The sequence below is a fragment of the Taudactylus pleione genome, unplaced genomic scaffold (assembly GCF_031769625.1).
Source record: "Taudactylus pleione unplaced genomic scaffold, aTauple2 ptg000399l, whole genome shotgun sequence".
In the NCBI taxonomy this organism is placed as follows: domain Eukaryota; kingdom Metazoa; phylum Chordata; class Amphibia; order Anura; family Myobatrachidae; genus Taudactylus; species Taudactylus pleione.
In genome coordinates, this window is record NW_028284801.1 from 4,461,981 (window position 1) to 4,481,591 (window position 19,611).

General features: G+C 42.1%; 1 protein-coding gene across 7 annotated transcripts in view; it reads left to right on the forward strand.

The window, feature by feature from the left end:
• The window catches only part of PTPRS (protein tyrosine phosphatase receptor type S), a 458,571-nt gene that overhangs the window by 149,937 nt on the left and 289,023 nt on the right, over positions 1 to 19,611 (forward strand). For all 7 annotated transcript variants that reach the window (XM_088446483.1, XM_088446485.1, XM_088446484.1 and 4 more), the window contains exon 4: positions 17,660 to 17,801. In XM_088446483.1, coding sequence (XP_088302609.1) covers positions 17,660 to 17,801 — 142 coding nt within the window. The remainder of the gene's footprint in view (positions 1 to 17,659; positions 17,802 to 19,611) is intronic.

The window sequence follows — 19,611 nt, forward strand, 5'->3', positions numbered from 1 at the left end:
CAAACGTCTGATCGGCTGGAGAGTGAAGCCTTCAAGTCACACCTACTCAGGGCAGCCGGGAGGCTTGCCTGCCGTTCCGGGGGCCAGGAGCGGCACTCGATTTTCGTGAGACTCCCGGCCGAATTGGGAGGGTAGGCAAGTATGCACCTACTGTTGTTATAACTGAGGTCATTTGTGCAGATTCATGCCAGAAATATGCTCTAATCTATTTGCATGATAATGTGGGCACATGGACAATTATATTTATAGTTCAAGCCAAAACATTTGAATCTGTTGAATGCCAATATCTATGGACAATGCTTGGTCCCTTTTGTCTTTGGTGGTATATTCCTCCAATGACCTATGTTATTATATAATACCCATTTTGCATGTATTATAGCATTTTGTCACAGTTACCCCAAATTTATTTTGAAAGAGAGGAGCATCTGACAGTACAGTACTGGTTACCTTGGTATATACCTTTTGTTAATCTAGCACAGCTTCAGTTATGAATACATGTATAATTCTATGCAGATAGTGTAGCACATCATCTCCAAGATCCTAATGATTCCCTTGTATCTATATTGGGTTTTTGTTACAACTCTGAGAAAATTCTCAGGGTTAAAAGACGTGGGTTATAAATGATGCCTGGGACATTAGGCATCTGTTATAAGCAGCGGTGTATCTATAATGGGTGCAAGGTGTGTGGTGCACACGTGCCCCTGGGTGCAAGGGGGTCCCGCGCCCATATGGATCTAGCCTCAACCATATAAATATACTTACTGCTCCGTTGGCCTGGCACTGGCTGCAGAAATCACCAGGAAAATGGCCACTGCAGGCATTTTCCAGTGATTCGCAGATGAGCAGTAGAGATGTCCCGGGAACACTGCACGGGCTACATGTTCCTAGAGAACTGCGCATGCGCAGTAGACTCCGGCACGATGCCAGTGTCTACTGCACTGCAGGAGAGGAGGCCCGATTGGAGCCTACACACGGGCCCCCTCCTCTGTTAAATTGTCTCTAGTTATATGGAATATGCTGCTACTCTACTCTTCATCTCAAAATCAAATTAATCCCTAAAGTAAAGTATATTTTCATGAATATTCCAGTCTAGCTGCTAAAGAAATATTTGCTGACATCTCAATGTCCATCATGCACGTTGTCTGTAGTAAATTTATAAAAACTGCATTTGAAGTAATGAAGGGGTTTTTCCAGCCAGCCTGTCTATGTACGAGGGATGTGCTATAAGTTTCCGGATGCACAAAAAGTATTATATTTACAAACATAGACTGTTTCAGAGTTGGGAATAGAGTTATGGAGCATACACACGGTTAGATTTGTCAGATGAACGATTTGAACAATCTGAATGATTTGATCAACAATTTGAACGATGAACGATTTTTGACTGCATTAAAATGAATGGAATCGTCCAAGTCTGACTGCAAACACATCAGATGTCAGATATCATTATCTGACCATCGGGAACGCTCATCGTTCAGACATGTCAGATATGTCAGATTTTCCTTCAGATCTGAACGATAACGATTTAAAAAATCGTTCATATCTGAAGAAAAATCTGACCGTGTGTATGCACCATAAGACAGAGGAAGTAACTGTGCACCTGGACAAACCATGGGCCTGATTCAGACCCACTCGCAAGCGGCTGTCCGCTCGCAAGTGGGTCGATGTTGTGCACTGCGCATGCGCACGACGGCGGGAGCTCCATCGTGCGCATGCGCCAGACGCGACGAGCGAAGGACTTTCCTTCGCTCGTTGTGTCTGATCAAAGGGGGCGTGCTGTCGATGTTGATTGACAGCACGCCCCCTTTGGTGGGCGTGCCGGGGGCGTGCCTCCCAGACGGGGGCGTTCCCAAGGGAATGCCTACCGTCAGAAGCCGGCCCACTGACATCACTAGTGATGTCAGTGGGAGTGATTTTGGCTCTGATAGAGCCAAAATCACTCCGGGCCTTGTGGTTGAAAAACTCAACCGCAGGCTCCGGCTCGCAGTGGCGATGGTCCATCGCGGCCATCAAACTGCACGCTCGTATAGGCTGTGGGTGGTGACCCACAGCTATACGAGCGTCCAGGAGGACGCTCCATAATTATGGAGGACGGCCCTCATTCAGAGCGTGCGCTCTGCTCAGAGCGTACGGCTCTGAATGAGGGCCCATGTTGCAATACAAGAGGTGTAAATACAGTGCATCCAGAAAGTATTCACAGCGCTTCACTTTTTCCACATATTATGTTACAGCCTTATTCCAAAATGGAATAAATTAATTTTTGTCCTCAAAATTCTACATACAATACCCCATAATGACAACTTGTAAAAAGTTTTTTTTTTTTTTTTTAGATTTTACAAATTTAATAATAAAAAAAAAAAAACTAAGAAATCACATGTACGTAAGTATTCACAGCCTTTGCTCAATACTTTGTTGATGCACCTTTGGCAGCCTTTCTTTTTGAATATGATGCCACAAGCTTGGCGCACCTATCTTTGGGCAGTTTTGCCCATTCCTCTTTGCAGCACCTCTCAAGCTTCATCAGGTTGGATGGGAAGCGTCAGTGCACAGCCATTTTTAGATCTCTCCAGAGATGTTCAATCGGATTCAAGTCTAGGCTCTGGCTGGGCCACTCAAGGACTTTCACAGAGTTGTCCTGAAGCCACTCCTTTGATATCTTGGCTGTGTCGTTGTCCTGCTGAAAGATGAACCGTCGGCCCAGTATGAGGTCAAGAGCGCTCTGGAGCAGGTTTTCATTCAGGATGTCTCTGTACATTTCTGCATTCATCTTTCCCTCTATCCTGACTAGTCTTCCAGTTCCTGCCGCTGAAAAACATCCCCACAGCATGATGTTGCCACCACCATGCTTCACTGTAGGGATGGTATTGGCCTGGTGATGAGCGGTGCCTGGTTTCCTCCAAACCCAACGCCTGGCATTCATGCCAAAGAGTTCAGTCTTTGTCTCATCAGCCTGGAGAATTTTTTTTCTCATGGTCTGAGAGTCCTTCATGTGCATATTGGCAAACTCCAGGCGTGCTGCCATGTGCTTTTTACTAAGGAGTGGCTTCCGTCTGGCCATTCTACCATACAGGCCATTGGTGGATTGCTGCAGAGATGGTTGTCCTTCTGGAAGGTTCTCCTCTCTCCACAGAGGAACGCTGTAGCTCTGACAGAGTGACCATCGGGTTCTTGGTCACCTCCCTGACTAGGGCCCTTCTCCCACGATCGCTCAGTTTAGACGGCCGGTCAACTCTAGGAAGAGTCCTGATGGTTCTGAACTTCTTCCATTTATGGATGATGGAGGCCACTGTGCTCATTGGGACCTTCAAAGCGGCAGATATTTTTCTGTACCCTTCCCCAGATTTGTGCCTCGAGACAATCCTGTCTCGGAGGTCTACAGACAATTCCTTGGACTTCGTGCTTGTTTTGTGCTCTGACATGCACTGTCAAGTGTGGGACCTTATACAGACAGGTGTATGCCTTTCAAAATCATGTCCAATCAACTGATTTTACCACAGGTGGACTCCAATTAAGCTGTAGGAACATCTCAAGTATGATCAGTGGAAGCAGGATGCACCTGAGCTCAATTTTGAGCTTCATGGCAAAAGCTGTGAATACTTATGTACATGTGATTTCTTAGTTTTTTTAAATTAAATTTGCAAAATTTCCAAAAAACTTTTTTACACGTTGTCATTATGGGGTATTGTGTGTAGAATTTGAGGACAAAAATTAATTTATTCTATTTTGGAACAAGGCTGTAACATAAAATGTGGAATAAGTGAAGCGCTGTGGATACTTTCCGGATGCACTGTTTTTTTTTGCATGCAGGGTAAATACTGGCTGCTTTTGCATGTACCCCACAAATGCTGCACAGCTTTATTTTTACACTGCAATGTAGATGTCAGATTGGACACACCTCTCCCAAATCTAAATCTATCTGCATATTTTAAATCTTCCCCACCTGCAGTGCAGCATGGTTTTACCAATATGCACAGTTACTTGCTCTTTCTTACTCTATCCCATACATGCCTACTCTCCCGGGAATCTAGTGAAGTGGGCAGGATGGAGAATGGGGAGATTTTACCTGGAATTTTCGGGTCCGTAGGGAAGGGACTGGGCTAAATGTTGCAAATCGTGTCATTTAGCCCCGCCCCATCCTTATGGACCTGCGAATCGCAGAGGTTTCCTGTAAAGGAGGTGGGGCCTAGTGCCATCTATCGCCTGGCCCCGCCCCCTGAAGAGGAGAGCAGCAGGTCCCGTCCTGCTGCTCCCGGAAAGCTGCCCAGGAATGTCGGCAAGTATGCTCTATCCCCAACTCTGAATCAGGCCCAAAGTGAACATCACATTTTTTTTAAAGTATTTTCCAGAAGAATCTATGCAAAGTTGCATGCACACAAACCACTTGATGAAGCAGCTGTCTGAAGCAGGTATGTCTTCTTCATGCTGGATGAAGGTCTCCACTGCAGCTTCCGGTGACTCAAAACAAATTCCACGTATCTTGTGCTTGATTTGTGGGTACACAAAGAAGTCACAAGGGGCCAGGTTTGGACTGTATGGTGAATGACCAAACTCCTGGATACGCCCCAAAGTCTGAGTGTTTTGAAAAATTTGGTTTTGAAATGGGCCTACAGTACTTAGAGCCTTAATCCAAGATAATGCCATCTCTTCTTTGTAGATCTGCATGTGTTCTATGGTTGTATGCCAATGCTTCATTGAAAACACCCAAATAATCAACCAGGAAAGCCTAGCTTAAGTTAATAATTTCTTTTTGATTAATAACCTATATCTGTATACATCAAAATGAGGTGGTTCCCAGCCCGACGAGACAGCCGATGTAATGATACGTTGGTCGTCCATACACACTGAACGATTTATATTGCTCAACCACACCATATATCTTTCACGTCCGCATTTAGAATGCATGCCGTCGTCCGCTGGGTCGTCACATCTGATGTGCAGAACATCAGATGTGATTACCTGCGGGAGCTTGCAATCGTGGGTACACATTAGACAATGTGCCCAATATATCATTCCAATTTGCAACGAAAATATATATCGTCTAATATGTACCCAGCCTAACTTTCATGGCTAAAGGCTGCATAGCCAAGTATTGTAACTACTGAAAGATTGGTGAGAATTCCGCACACTTGGACAGGCAGGTGGAAGATGAAAGTATTTCCTATTTATGTATGGTTTTCACAAAAACTTTGTATGATGAGAAAGGAGTTGGGTCCTAACTGCTGAATTCCCTTTCAGGGCACAATACATGTTACATTTGGTCTTGATCTGTATGTCAGCCCCCTCCTTCTCTGTCATCTTAATTTGCTTTCTTTTTCTATTATTTGTAACTTAAAAGAAAAAACTTTTCACATAATAACAAAAAAGAAACAAAAACTTTTAACATAAAAATAAAAAAGAAACCCCACCTGAATCTTAAGGCCCCCACACACGGTACGACTTTTAAAATGATTTGGCCATTTTTGACCGATTGGAACGACAAATCTTTTAAAAAGTGCCGTGTGTGGGCGTGCTAATGATGCCAATGCGCACTCCCGCTGTCGTTGATCGTGGTTGCTAATCAATTGATTCAGTAATGGATGAAAGTGCAATGGGATGTATCAATATGATGTTTCATTTCTATTGAATAATCAATTAAAACCATACAACAAAGTAGATAAAATTATAACAAACTTGTGAGTCTATATTAATGCATATGATGTATAAATTGTGTACTGGACACTGCTGACATCAATGAGAACATAAAACATAAATAAAATTAAATAATATAGCTCAAAATTATGTATATTTGTATGGTTACACCTCTGCCAATGACTGGAGGTGAAAAGATAGTCTCTGATGTTAGAAGTGAAACTAGTGAAATCTTTGATCTCTGTGCAAGTTTCACTAATGAATTTATTAACAGTGGTATTGTGCACAATACAAGCTGACCTTTAAAATTGTAGCTCCCGGTCTGAACTTCACTTGGAAACAGAGGACAGTGTCCGGAATGCCGTTCTGATATGCCCGTCACCGTGCAGAGAATGTTCTAACCGCCTACCAATGTCTTAGGACTGGTCCGTGCTAAGTCCTGTCCTTGTTTTAATTGATTATTCAATAGAAATTAATTGATATTAAGCATCATCCCATTGCACTTTCATCCACTACTGAATCTTTTCTGGGTTTCCCACTAGAGTGGCTAGTCACCACTCATAGAGAGCAGCAGACAGATTATCAATATTATCATTGTTTATTATAATAACCACAGCGCCTTTCATAGTTTGTAATTTTTTTGCTGATCAATTGAACCTGCAGAAAGATATCGACCTATCATTCACGATTTGGCATACATCGTACCGTGTGTATGAACGATGCAATGGACAATATGTTGTCACTTTTCCTGGCCACTCCACTCTTCTATTTTGTGCCAGCATCGTGAGGTTGTTTGCTGCAAACGATATATCGTTTAACGAACTTCAATAGTTAATGACCCATCTATATAATTTTATAGTTTGTACAATCATTTCATATGTAGGCACAATGGGGGTAATTCAGACCCACTCGTGAGCGGCAGTACGCTCGCAAGTGGGTCGATGGTCCCCACTGCACATGTGCACGACGGAGGGAGCTCCGTCGTGCGTATGCGGGAGACCCGGCGAGCGAAGGACTTTCCATCGCTCCGGGTCTCGCACCAAAGGGGGCGTGCTGTCGATGTTGATTGACAGCACGCCCCCTTTGGTGGGCGTGCCTGCCAGACGGAGGCGTTCCCATGGGAACGCCTACCGTCTTAAGCCGGCCCCACTGACATCACTAGTGATGTCAGTGGGAGTGATTTTGGCTCTGATAGAGCCAAAATCACTCCTTGCCTTGCGGCTGGGAAACCCGACCACAGGGTTTCCCTCGCAAGTCAGATGGTCGCGATGGTCAAGACCATCGCGACCATCTTTTTGCACGCTTGTATATGCTGTGGGTGGTGACCCACAGCTATACGAGCGTCCAGGAGGACGGTCCATATTAATGGAGGAGGGCCCTGATTCAGAGCGAGCGCTCTGGTCAGAGCGTCCGGCTCTGAATCAGGGCCAATATCTTTTGTCCGAGAGTGCACAGGAATTCAAGGGAAATCGCAAATGAGATTGGATCGTTTGCAATTGTACCGTGTGTAGGGCCCTTTAGTTGAGCTCCTTACAGTGACTGTAGGAGGAAATGCTTTACTATGTCTGTATGCATGGTGTTACATAACAGCAGTAACTATTATACTTTATACTTCTGTATGATTTATACATTTATTATGTGTGTATCTAGTAATTTACTGTGCCTTCTGTACATTATGTGCTATACCGTATTTTCAGAAACCCGTGATGTAGTTTATCGGAAACACTATCGCTATACTGCATATTGTTTTTTGTTCATTGTAGACGTATAATTATAAGAGTATATTGGTAAACAGCCCTCCTTAGCTGAGTGACCTGTTTATTTAGCAGCTTTCTATGGATTTTAGAGGAAAACTGGGCAGCCGTTTTACACAGGCCATCATTTAATCAGATTTAATCTTGTCCTTTTTTAAATGAATTGTTGAAGAGCTGAACATGCATCTCTGCCTTGTAATCTACATAATCAGAGGTAAAAGGCTAAAATGATCAATAGTCACCACCTTATATTGAAATATACTGATTTTAAGCATGAGGGTCGATTACGAAGTCTGTGTCCTCACCATGAGTAACAGGGAAATTTTAGTTCAAATGGCATTTATTTTGCAATACACTTCTTCCATCGATGTTCCAACCTCTTGATTCCGTTCAGGAAAAAGTCTGGTGATTGGTCCTCAAACCAGTCCTGAACAGCAGCTATGACATTGTCATCAGACGCAAAAGTCTTCCCATGAATGTGTTCCTTGAGCTTGTGTGTGGCTTTCAGTAGCCGTCATTATCTTCATTTCCAGATATTTAATGAAGGTTCAAATTTCAGTTTTCTTCATTTTTTAGTACTCTCCATTGTTCAACTTTTAGTGATGATGATGTTCCCAAATTTTTGTGATATTATTCCATTTATTATTCAATATCTGCAAAAATAAAATAAGAATTGTGCTGTAATTTTCCACAGTGTTCTACTAAGACGTCTAGTACCAAACCAATACGGGGCGACATCTACTACTACGTCAGGACACAGACCTTTGGATCCACCCTCGTATTTGAATTTTTGGAAATCCTGCAATTAAAGTGTGAAAATCCTGTAGCTATTCGACATTGCATATAACCTGATATTGTCTGTCTTACTGGTTGTATCAAAATTGTCATGCAATTAAAATTAATCACTTTGAGAATAATCAGGTTATAATATGGCCCAATTGTACTTTGATGTGATTAAGGATGTAGTAAGCAGACCGGCAGACGGCATGCCGCTGATCTGAATCCCGACAGTGGAAACCGACACGGGACTTAAGATAGGCGTAGAAATGGGCTTAGGCAGTATAGCGGGGTTAGCGTTAGGTTTTGTGGGGGGGGAGGGTTAGGCACTAAGGGGGGAGACTTAGGTTTAGGCACTAACGTGGAGGGTTAGGGGGTGGGGTGGGGAGGGTTAGGGTTACTCTACAAGAAGGGAGGGTTAGGGGGAATAGGTGGGGATGGTTATTATACTTACCCGACCCCTGTCGGGATGCCGTTCAGTATTTTGCCAGGAGCCATCCCGACTGCTGGTATTACATACCAATTACTGTGATTATATATAAAGGTAATTATTAGTCCTGAAACAAGAAAATACTTTGTTCTATTGTGATTGAGAAATAGCTACACCACGTTAATTCTGGATCCCACAGCATACTGCTTACATATTACAATTTCTTTTTGTTTAGTTTTTTGTTAACCCTTTTATCTTTCTAAGCTACTGTATGAACTGCATCTCTATCTGACATATGTTAGGCCACACACTGCAATATAGCAACCAATATTGGGCTTTTGTAGATATATCACCACACCTTAAAATTACATCAGTATTGGATTATGTTCCTGTTTACGATGACGTGTTTGTAAATCTGGTTGGTAGATCTCTGCTATTGACTTGTGCGTGTGGTAATCGTCTGACTACAGTAACGGAGTGATACCAGAAGTAATTCCATTTGCAAAACAGCCGTTGGGCTGGTGCAAGTTTTGAAGTTGCGACTGATGGTGGCGTCTAACGACTTGCCAATCTTTATCACTGCGTCTACGGAAAGTGGGTACTCGGTCCTTACACAAATCGGAAGCATGGAATTTGTAGCAGAATTTGCATAAAGTCGCAACTCAGAGACTCTGTATGGTAAATTTACTAAAGTGAGAGGTTTTAGAATTGGAGATGTTGCCCATAGAAACCAATCAGATTCTACTTAACATTTAACTAGCATCTTCTAGAAGATAACAGCTACAATCTGATTGGTTGCTATGGGCAACATCTCCACTCCTAAAAACTCTCACTTTAGTAAATTTACTCCTACTGTATATGTCATCCTCAGTTTCAGTTAGATGGTGGACAGGTTTACATTCTGTTTGTCCACTCATTTTATGATAGGTAAAACCAGAGTTCTTGGCTGCCAATCACATGGACTATACACTGAAGCACCAAAAGTCATGGGAGAGCAGTATGTAAAGGTAATGGTATGTGCTGTAACTGTACTGTGACATCTTGGAAATGCCCAGACCTGCATCAGTTGTAATCTGACATCTCGTGAGTCAATTTAAACACCGGTTAGGCTGCTCATGGTAAGGTGACGTGAATTATCAAAGTTCCAACTGGGCATGATAGTGGATGCTCGACGGATGGGACATTCCATTTTTTAAGTAGTGCGGATATTCAACATTACTCGATCTACAGTGTCATGTGTACCAGGCATACCTCATGGAAGGCATTACCACCCACGGTGGACAACGTAGTGGCAGACCACGGGTGCTTAATGATCATGACTAGCGGCGTCTGGCCAGAATTTTCTACGGTCACAGACAAGCGACACTGGCTCAAATCACATCCACATTCAATGCAGCAGGTACCAGACTCATATCCAGCAGGTCAGTGCAGCGTTCTTTAGCTTATGTGGGATATGGGAGCAGGAGACCCACCAGAGTGGCCCTGTTAACACTACGAAATTGGACCTCACCAAGGCTTGTGACGTCACTAATTGGATCCTGGGGGACTGGAAACATATATGGTCTGGTCGGATGAGTCACAGTTCCAGTTGTTGTAGACTGATAGTAGGGTTTGTGTTTGGCACAGACTCCATGTGGCCATGGATTCCAGTTGTCAACAAGGCACCGTGCAGGGTGGTGGTGGTTCCATAATGGTGTAAGGGTGTGTTCACGTGGCATGGTTTGGGTCTGCTGGTCTGCCTAAACACATCATTGACAAGTAAACACTAAGTTGCATTGCTTGATGACCTATTGCAGCTCCTAATAGACTTCATGTACCCCTACAACGATGGAATATTCCAGCAGAATTATTCACAGTGTCATTGGTCCCAAGTTGTCCAGAATTGGAGCGAGGAGCAAATTGGAGAGTTCTGACGACTGATGTGGCCACCAGGGTCCCCTGACATGAACCCAATTGAGCATTTATGGGATGTGGTGGAGAGGTCCAGTCGCACTCAAGATCCAGAACCTACAAATATCAGGGAAAAAGCTATCCAAACAGCATGGGTCAACATATTTACAGAGGTCTTCCGTCCACTTGTGGAATTGATGCCTCGTCGAGTTGCTGCATTTTGCCGGGCTAGAGGGGATCCTACACAATACTAGGCATCTATCCCATGACTTTGGGCACTTCAGTGTAAATAATTTAATACGGTCCTGGACCACAAACCTTTAGCAAGTGCCCCAAAGCACTCAGTTTGGAAACCACTGAGCTAGATGAATTATTTCTCGCTTGCTGTTTTTCTGCTACACAAATAGTTTGTATAGCACTATTAAATTAATCATACTGACAGCTAGATTCACTCTGGAGTTTATAAGACCATTTGAATGAAGAGGTTTTCAACCCAAGTCAATACATACATTACCTCAACATTTTAAAGGTTAATGTGGTACAAGTTATATTAAACATATATTTGACAACAGTAGAACTAAAAGTAATGTAGTTGACTTGGTTTTTTACATTTTATTGTGGCAAATGCCATCCAGTGATTTTACCCTCAGCGCATTGGGTATATATAAATATTGTGACAGGATCACCAGAGATGGCGATAGTGGGGCTGGGGGGATCCGCCCACACAGGGAATTAAAGCCATGTGTTAGCTCACCTATTTGCTGCTCAGTGGTTTCAGTCCAGGGAGGACTGAGGCAGACCAGTCAGACAGAGCTCACTGTGCTAGCAAGCCATTGAGGGCCAGGAGGCCTGAGCCTAGACCTGTGGGAGACAGGGAAGGCTACCAAATTCTGGGACTGAGCTATTTTACCTGCAAAGAAACAGGCCAGACTGTGAGGCTGTGGCAGCCAGCCAACTAAAGACCAGGCCGGAGCTTGTGTTAACCTGCAGGAAGCAGGACTAAGCTGACTTTGGACTTGTATTTGCAGACTAGCTGCCCAAGGTTAGTCAGGAGCGAAGAAGTGAGTCAGTGGTCTAGGTGTTTGTTATTTGTGTTTCCAGAGTTATGCTGACAGTAAAGCACATTTCTTTTATTTATAACCTGAAATGTTATGTGTGGACCCTGATTCAAGCACCTAACACTGCACCACTGACACTGACCAAGCTAATTACACCAAGTCATCAAAAAAGAATAATAATTAAAAAAAATATATATAATATTTGTTACATACAGGTTGAGACTCCCATATCCAAATATATTCCGAAATACAGAATTTTTTTTAGCATGACTGAGATAGTGAAACTTTTGCTTTTTGATGATTCAGTGTGCACAAACTTTGTTTAAGGCACACATTTCTAAAGATATTGTATAAAATTACCTTCAGGCCCTGTGTATAAGGTGTATATGCAACATAAATGAATTCTGTGTTTTAGATTTCATGTATGTACACTAACTTTGTTTGAGCCACAAAATTATTGAAAATATTGTATAAAATTGCCTGCAGGTTGTGTGTACAAGGTGTATATAGAACATAAATGCATTCTGTGTTTAGATTTGGGTCCCATTCCCAAGATATCTCATTATGGTATGCAAATATTCCAAAATACGGAATATTCCGATATCCAAAACTCTCGTGGTCCCAAGCATTTTGGTTATGGGAGACTCAACATTGTGTGCGTGTGTGTATGTATACATGTATGTGTATGTATGTGTGTGTGTGTATATATATATATATATATATGTGTGTGTGTGTGTGTGTGTGTGTGTATATATATATATATATATATATATATATATATATATAATATAAATCCTCCTTCTACTGCTTGTATGACACAAGGTAGAAATATCAGCCAGCACACCGTTTGAAAAAGTAGAAAAAATCTTTAATAAAGTCCCATACATGAGTGAAAAGCCATCATAGTAAACACTTCTTAGGGACAACAGGAAAAATACTTAGCACATAGTTTCCATGTAAACTGGGGAGCCAAGCTCTGAACCCAGTGACCAGCCCAAACAGCTGTTTCGGTCCTCCTTCCTCAAGGGACAGTGGTTTACTAAAATATATACATATACAAGTAAAGACCCCTGCATCCCAGGGACCAGGCGGCACTCGGCGGACTTCAAAAAGTGTCAAATAAATTTTAATCCATAAATCGACGTTTCAAGACCTGTGCGGTCTTTTCATCAGGATATACATACATGAATGAAATAAAAATAAACTCACCTATATACCCAAGTGTAACAAGAAAACAACTAACACCAATTGCTTACCGTGATCAGCGTCGTCTCGTGGAGCACAGAGTCCGTGACCTCATCACACTGCGTCTAGACCGGCAAAAGATCCCAGCGTTGTCTGGGTAACGGTAGCTAGGCAATGAAAAGACTCCAAAACAAATTGTGCGTTGACCAGGGCCACGGACCACTGCTGCTCACCGAGCGGACAGCTGTGGAAAGCACAGACATAACATTTTACTACTAAAACCATACTATTACATAGAACCACCCAACATGAATATATATAGAGGCATATATAAAAAAACAATATAATGGTCACATAAACAATCGGAACCCGATATATAGTAAATATTACACAAAACCCGTAAGTCTGGGCAGCCTTGTAAATATACTAAAAAATCAAAAATCGCATAGCCATAAAAAACTAGAGATATAGAACAATGAGACCTAGGTTTTGTTTTTTGAAAAATTCAAGGTATACAATATTATATAATATAGAGCAAATGCAAGATGTATAAAAAGATCGATTATAGGCATGAGTTCCAAGGAAGTTTTTCATTAAGCCCACCAGGGGATACCGTGTTCAAGGAAAAGATCCAACGTGCTTCCCTGATGGAGAGGAGTTTAGCTCTATCTCCTCCTCGTTTTAATGGGGGTATGTGGTCGATGATCTTATAGTTCAAATCTTTCAATAGATGCTTTGCTTCACTGAAGTGTCGAGCCACCGATTGTTCACTTGTTTTACCCTCTATTGCCGCTTTGATAGCCGACCGGTGGAGCGCCATCCTTTCTTGGAACATTCTGATGGTCTGCCCGACATAGCACAGGCCACATGGACAAGTTATCATATACACTACAAAGCGAGTTGAGCAAGTGACCACATGTTTGATGTTAAATACTTTACCCGTATGTGGATGTTTGAACGTGGAGCCTATTTCCATGAATTTGCATGTGGTGCAAGAAACGCACCTATAGCATCCAGGTTGTTTTGTAAAGGGGAATTCGTTCTTCTGTTTCATTGAAGTTATATCACTCTTCACCAGAATGTCTTTGAGATTTCTACCCCGTCTGTAACTTACTAAAGGGTATTTATTAGATAAACGCGGCAAGTCTTTATCACTCCGGATGATTGGCCAGAGTGCTTTTGATGCTCTAGGGATTACCGAGCTGGCCAGCGTATATTCTGTAATCAGGGGGATCTTGTCTCCAATGTCACGTATATTCGTGCTATTCAATAAAGCGGACCTTGACATTTGCAGTACCTCTTTCTTTTGTTTTAATAATATCTGTTTGTTGCATCCTCTGTTTTCAAACTTTGTGACAATCTGGTCCAATTCACGCTCAACATCACTGTTTTCACTGGTAATCCGCATAGCATGTATCATCTGGGACCTAGCCAGTCCTTTCTTCAACGCTGGAGGATGAAGAAATGGGCTCGAATGTGGCACCGGCCTTCGCCAACATATACATGTTTGCCCAGGAAGAATATTTTTTCTTTACTGATCCAGCAGTGGCAGTTAACATCAGTTTCTATGTGAGATACATAGACGATCTGTTCCTGCTCTGGAAAAGGGACGAATCGTCTTTTAAAACTATGATCTCCAATGTTAACCAACAGAACACCCCGATTAAATTCACAGTTGAATCCAGTACTTCGTCCATAAATTACCTGGACGTGACAATCAAGATAATTAACAATAAATTTAAGACATCACTATATACTAAGGACACTGACCGCGACACGTTACTTATTTTAAAGCAGCTTTCATCCTCCGGCGTTGAAGAAAGGACTGGCTAGGTCCCAGATGATACGTGCTATGCGGATTACCAGTGAAAACAGTGATGTCGAGCGTGAATTGGACCAGATTGTCACAAAGTTTGAAAACAGAGGATACAACAAACAGATATTATTAAAACAAAAGAAAGAGGTACTGCAAATGTCAAGGTCCGCTTTATTGAATAGCACGAATATACGTGACATTGGAGACAAGATCCCCCTGATTACAGAATATACGCTGGCCAGCTCGGTAATCCCTAGAGCATCAAAAGCACTCTGGCCAATCATCCGGAGTGATAAAGACTTGCCGGGTTTATCTAATAAATACCCTTTAGTAAGTTACAGAGGGGGTAGAAATCTCAAAGACATTCTGGTGAAGAGTGATATAACTTCAATGAAACGGAAGAACGAATTCCCCTTTACAAAACAACCTGGATGCTATAGGTGCGTTACTTGCACCACATGCAAATTCATGGAAATAGGCTCCACGTTCAAACATCCACATACGGGTAAAGTGTTTAACATCAAACATGTGGTCACTTGCTCAACTCGCTTTGTAGTGTATATGATAACTTGTCCATGTGGCCTGTGCTATGTCGGGCAGACCATCAGAATGTTCCAAGAAAGGATGGCGCTCCACCGGTCGGCTATCAAAGCGGCAATAGAGGGTAAAACAAGTGAACAACCGGTGGCTCGACACTTCAGTGAAGCAAAGCATCTATTAAAAGATTTGAACTATAAGATCATCGACCACATACCCCCATTAAAACGAGGAAGAGATAGAGCTAAACTCCTCTCCATCAGGGAAGCACGTTGGATCTTTTCCTTGAACACGGTATCCCCTGGTGGGCTTAATGAAAAACTTCCTTGGAACTCATGCCTATAATCGATCTTTTTATACATCTTGCATTTGCTCTATATTATATTATATTGTATACCTTGAATTTTTCAAAAAACAAAACCTAGGTCTCATTGTTCTATATCTCTAGTTTTTTATGGCTATGCGATTTTTGATTTTTTAGTATATTTACAAGGCTGCCCAGACTTACGGGTTTTGTCTAATATTTACTATATATCGGGTTCCGATTGTTTATGTGACCATTATATTGTTTTTTTATATATGCCTCTATATATATTCATGTTGGGTGGTTCTATGTAATAGTATGGTTTTAGTAGTAAAATGTTATGTCTGTGCTTTCCACAGCTGTCCGCTCGGTGAGCAGCAGTGGTCCGTGGCCCTGGTCAACGCACAATTTGTTTTGGAGTCTTTTCATTGCCTAGCTACCGTTACCCAGACAACGCTGGGATCTTTTGCCGGTCTAGACGCAGTGTGATGAGGTCACGGACTCTGTGCTCCACGAGACGACGCTGGTCACGGTAAGCAATTGGTGTTAGTTGTTTTCTTGATACACTTGGGTATATAGGTGAGTTTATTTTTTATTTCATTCATGTATGTATATCCTGATGAAAAGACCGCATAGGTCTTGAAACGTCGATTTATGGATTAAAATTTATTTGACATTTTTTGAAGTCCGCCGAGTGCCGCCTGGTCCCTGGGATACAGGGGTCTTTACTTGTATACTTGAATTTTATGGATGGCACCCCGGCATTTGAATCAGGTAATGCGAGTGCCCCTCTACATGTACCTATATATATATATATATATATATATAATATTTTTTTTTATTGACGCAATGAGTGACATTCAAGCATCTTGTATACTTCAGATTAAAGTAAACAAAAATGGTGTTTAAGACCCAAAGTGGCACATCAGTCGAGAATACAAAAAACAAGTTGCAGTAGATGATACAGGCTAGAGATAGTACATCTGCAATATGTTAATAAAATAATAGACGTTTTATATAACCAAATTGAATAGGAGTGTTTCAGAAAATAAGCATCATTAGGCATATAATGTTATTATAATAATAGTGTAAACTAAGCAAATAACCAAAATGCGCTCGCTCAGTCGCCCCACCCTCCAGGGTATCGGTGTAATAGGTGGATTACCGTCTACCATTCTTAGGAAGTATTACATAGAGAACTATGAATCTGAGATTGTATAGCTGCAGACAGGGTAGATATGTAGCTTTCCCAAATGTCAAAGACTTTTTCCGCTGTGACTTTCCATTGTAGCTTTCACCCATGCCATATGGTAGAGATCAAATAATCTAAAAACTCTAATAAGGGACATAGTAGGTGGTTCAGGATGGAGCCACACTTGTAGGATAGTGGTTAGAAAGAACGTGTACTCTGCCTGTGTTGTGTAGAAACATACAGCAGCTGGCTTTGGGTTTCCACATTGCATGGGTTCAATTCATAGTAGCTATGTGTGGGTTCTAGGGCCAGATCATGAAAGTGAAAACTGATATTATATTATTTCTACAAAACATACATTTTCTGTGATCTTGTCCCCCTTGTTGGATGACTATGGAGCTTCCTCTCTATTCTCTCATGGCCTCTGATTTTGATTCAAACTGATTCAGGGTCAGACTAGCCCACAGGGGACCCACTACCTGAGGGCCTCGTCCCCTCTAGATAATAAACTTGAATTCTACATCGTTATTCTATTAGAGGGTCAGTTACCTGGTAGAACAGGAATATGGATGAACATGCGTGCTTGGTTTGTTTGCATGGAAACGAAATCAAGAGTCGTCCCTCTGACAAACAAAATTAGCGGTTTGATTAACAGATCCAATGTTTGTTTGTGCGAGAATAACAATTAAAATATATCATATTTCAAACTAAGAATGTAGTTGTAAAAAAATTCAAAAGTAACCAACACTTAAGTAACACTAATGGTAATAACTTTGATCTGAAAAACAAGCACTGATAAGCTCCCCACACATCTAAAGATAATCTTTTAGATATGCGGCCAGCTTTAGGGTTCCATGGCCGGGTTTGAGAAACACTGCTATAGAGTATGTACCATTATCATTGTTGGTGTTTATTTCAATTGACTTTTAAACGTTATGTGTATTCACTTATTTTGTAAACTGTTCTTTATGTCTGCTAGGAATTGTATTTAAGTGCTGGTTGAATTCTTTTTGTCTCTCATTTCACATTTTATGCAACTTTATTGTCCTTCCAAAAGATTTATTAATTTATATATGTCCCCCCTCCAGACAATAGAATTTGATGAAGGTGCTGGTGCAGTTCTACGTATTCAACCTCTACGAACACCAAGAGATGAAAATGTTTATGAATGTGTTGCTCAGAACATCCATGGTGAATCTACAGTCAGTGCCAAACTCACTGTCCTGAGAGGTAAAATGAATAAGTGATAGCGGATAGTTTTCCTACTTATACCGAGCTCTGTTTGCACTTTTTCTGAATATGATCAAACTGAAATGATAAATACTGATGTTTTTTTCTGGGTTAAAATTAAAGGATTTCTACTATGTTTTAGCTTATGCAACAAACCATGCTGTGCTTACAACATTGTATTGTCATATTTGCAATTTATATCGCACAAATGACCATATTAACAGATGCGAATTACACATTTGCCCTATTGTTTTGGATATACGCTATTATTTCACAACTTTTTTTTTTTTTTTTCTTTTATGATCCAGAAGATGGATAAATAGGTAGATAGATACAAAAACCAAGCCCTGGCACTCCACATCAATAGTCAAATACCTTGCTCCGGTGCCCTCCTAGAGGGTCGGCCCCCTCAATAATACAGCAGAAAAGACAGGTGGCACTCAGAGACTGTAAACAACGGTGAACCCTAAATAAGGGTATTTATTTTGTCAACGTTTCGGGGAACATATCCCCTTTCTCAGGACAACATCAGTGAGCAATAAAGTGCTAAACAGTGAATAAATAGACACACAATAATGTCACACTTACCCCCATCTACCAGTGAGACCATGTTCAGCTGGCTGTCCAATGCACTCCGCATCCCTTGCCAACGGCGTCTCTGTTGACGTCACTTCCGGCGCGATGGAGATGCCGTGGCCGGGGGTTGCTGAGTGCATTGGACAGCTGGCGGGACATGGTCTCCTTGTTAACCACACACATTGAAGCTCAGTCACTATAACTCTGTTCACAGTAACTCTGATTTCTAAGATAAAAAGGACCCCTCTCAATGTTCTATTTATGGGCCTCTATTGTTCACTTTGATTAGCAAATACATTTCAAGATTTGTAAATCAATCAGACAACTTAGACCTACGGCTTATCAATAAAGACCAAATGGATTTCATTTAGGCAAGTTGGGAATATTAGGAGAACAATAGATAGATGTTTTGAATATGTTGAAAACCACAACCCTTATATCAAAGCTTAGATGTGGGAAATGCATCTTAATTTTTTTCTTCAGGGTCCATAGGGATCCACAGGGATACCATGGGGATAATGTGGTTGGAGTGATCCAGGCACCAAACAGTTAAGCTTTCATCTCCCAGGATGCCTCAGGTCCTCCGCCACATATACCCCGGCCACAAGCATTCATTTGTTCGTGGTGCGGCAGGATTCAGATGCACTTTTGTAACGGGACTGCTCAGGCAGTCCCAAGATTTTATTTTATTTTGTTTTTATTTTATTTCTATGTTTTTGAGTTAGCAGTGCTGAGCGCATGAATTAAGACGCATGCACTGCGACTCCGTCTACTTCCGCCGTGCTGCAACACCAGTAACATCTATGGTGATTTCGGTGGGACATGGCAGAGCTTGCTAGCATGATGCTGGGGCCCAGACTGCAACCGGACGCACGGTGATGTCAGGTAAGGCGATTTATTCGCTTACGGGGATCACACGCGGCAATCCTTGCTTCTGGTGCTCAAGACGCACCAGAAACTGCTGCAGTGAGGGCCCGGAGTGTCCGTTTCCTCACTAGACCATCGGGGCCTTATCGTCTGATGACGGGGATCGGCAGCTGACGCTTCTGCCATGAGGGCAGCGTACCCGGCTGGTTGATGTAGCTATGGCTTTTCCCCGGCAGCTCCTCCCCTGACCCAGACGCAGATCCATCAAAAGTTTTTGCGCGTCTGGGTTGCTCCTCCTACCCTCCTCGTGTATATGAGACACTCAATCAGTGCTCTGATAAAGCGATTTGGTCTCAGGAGTTTTTGG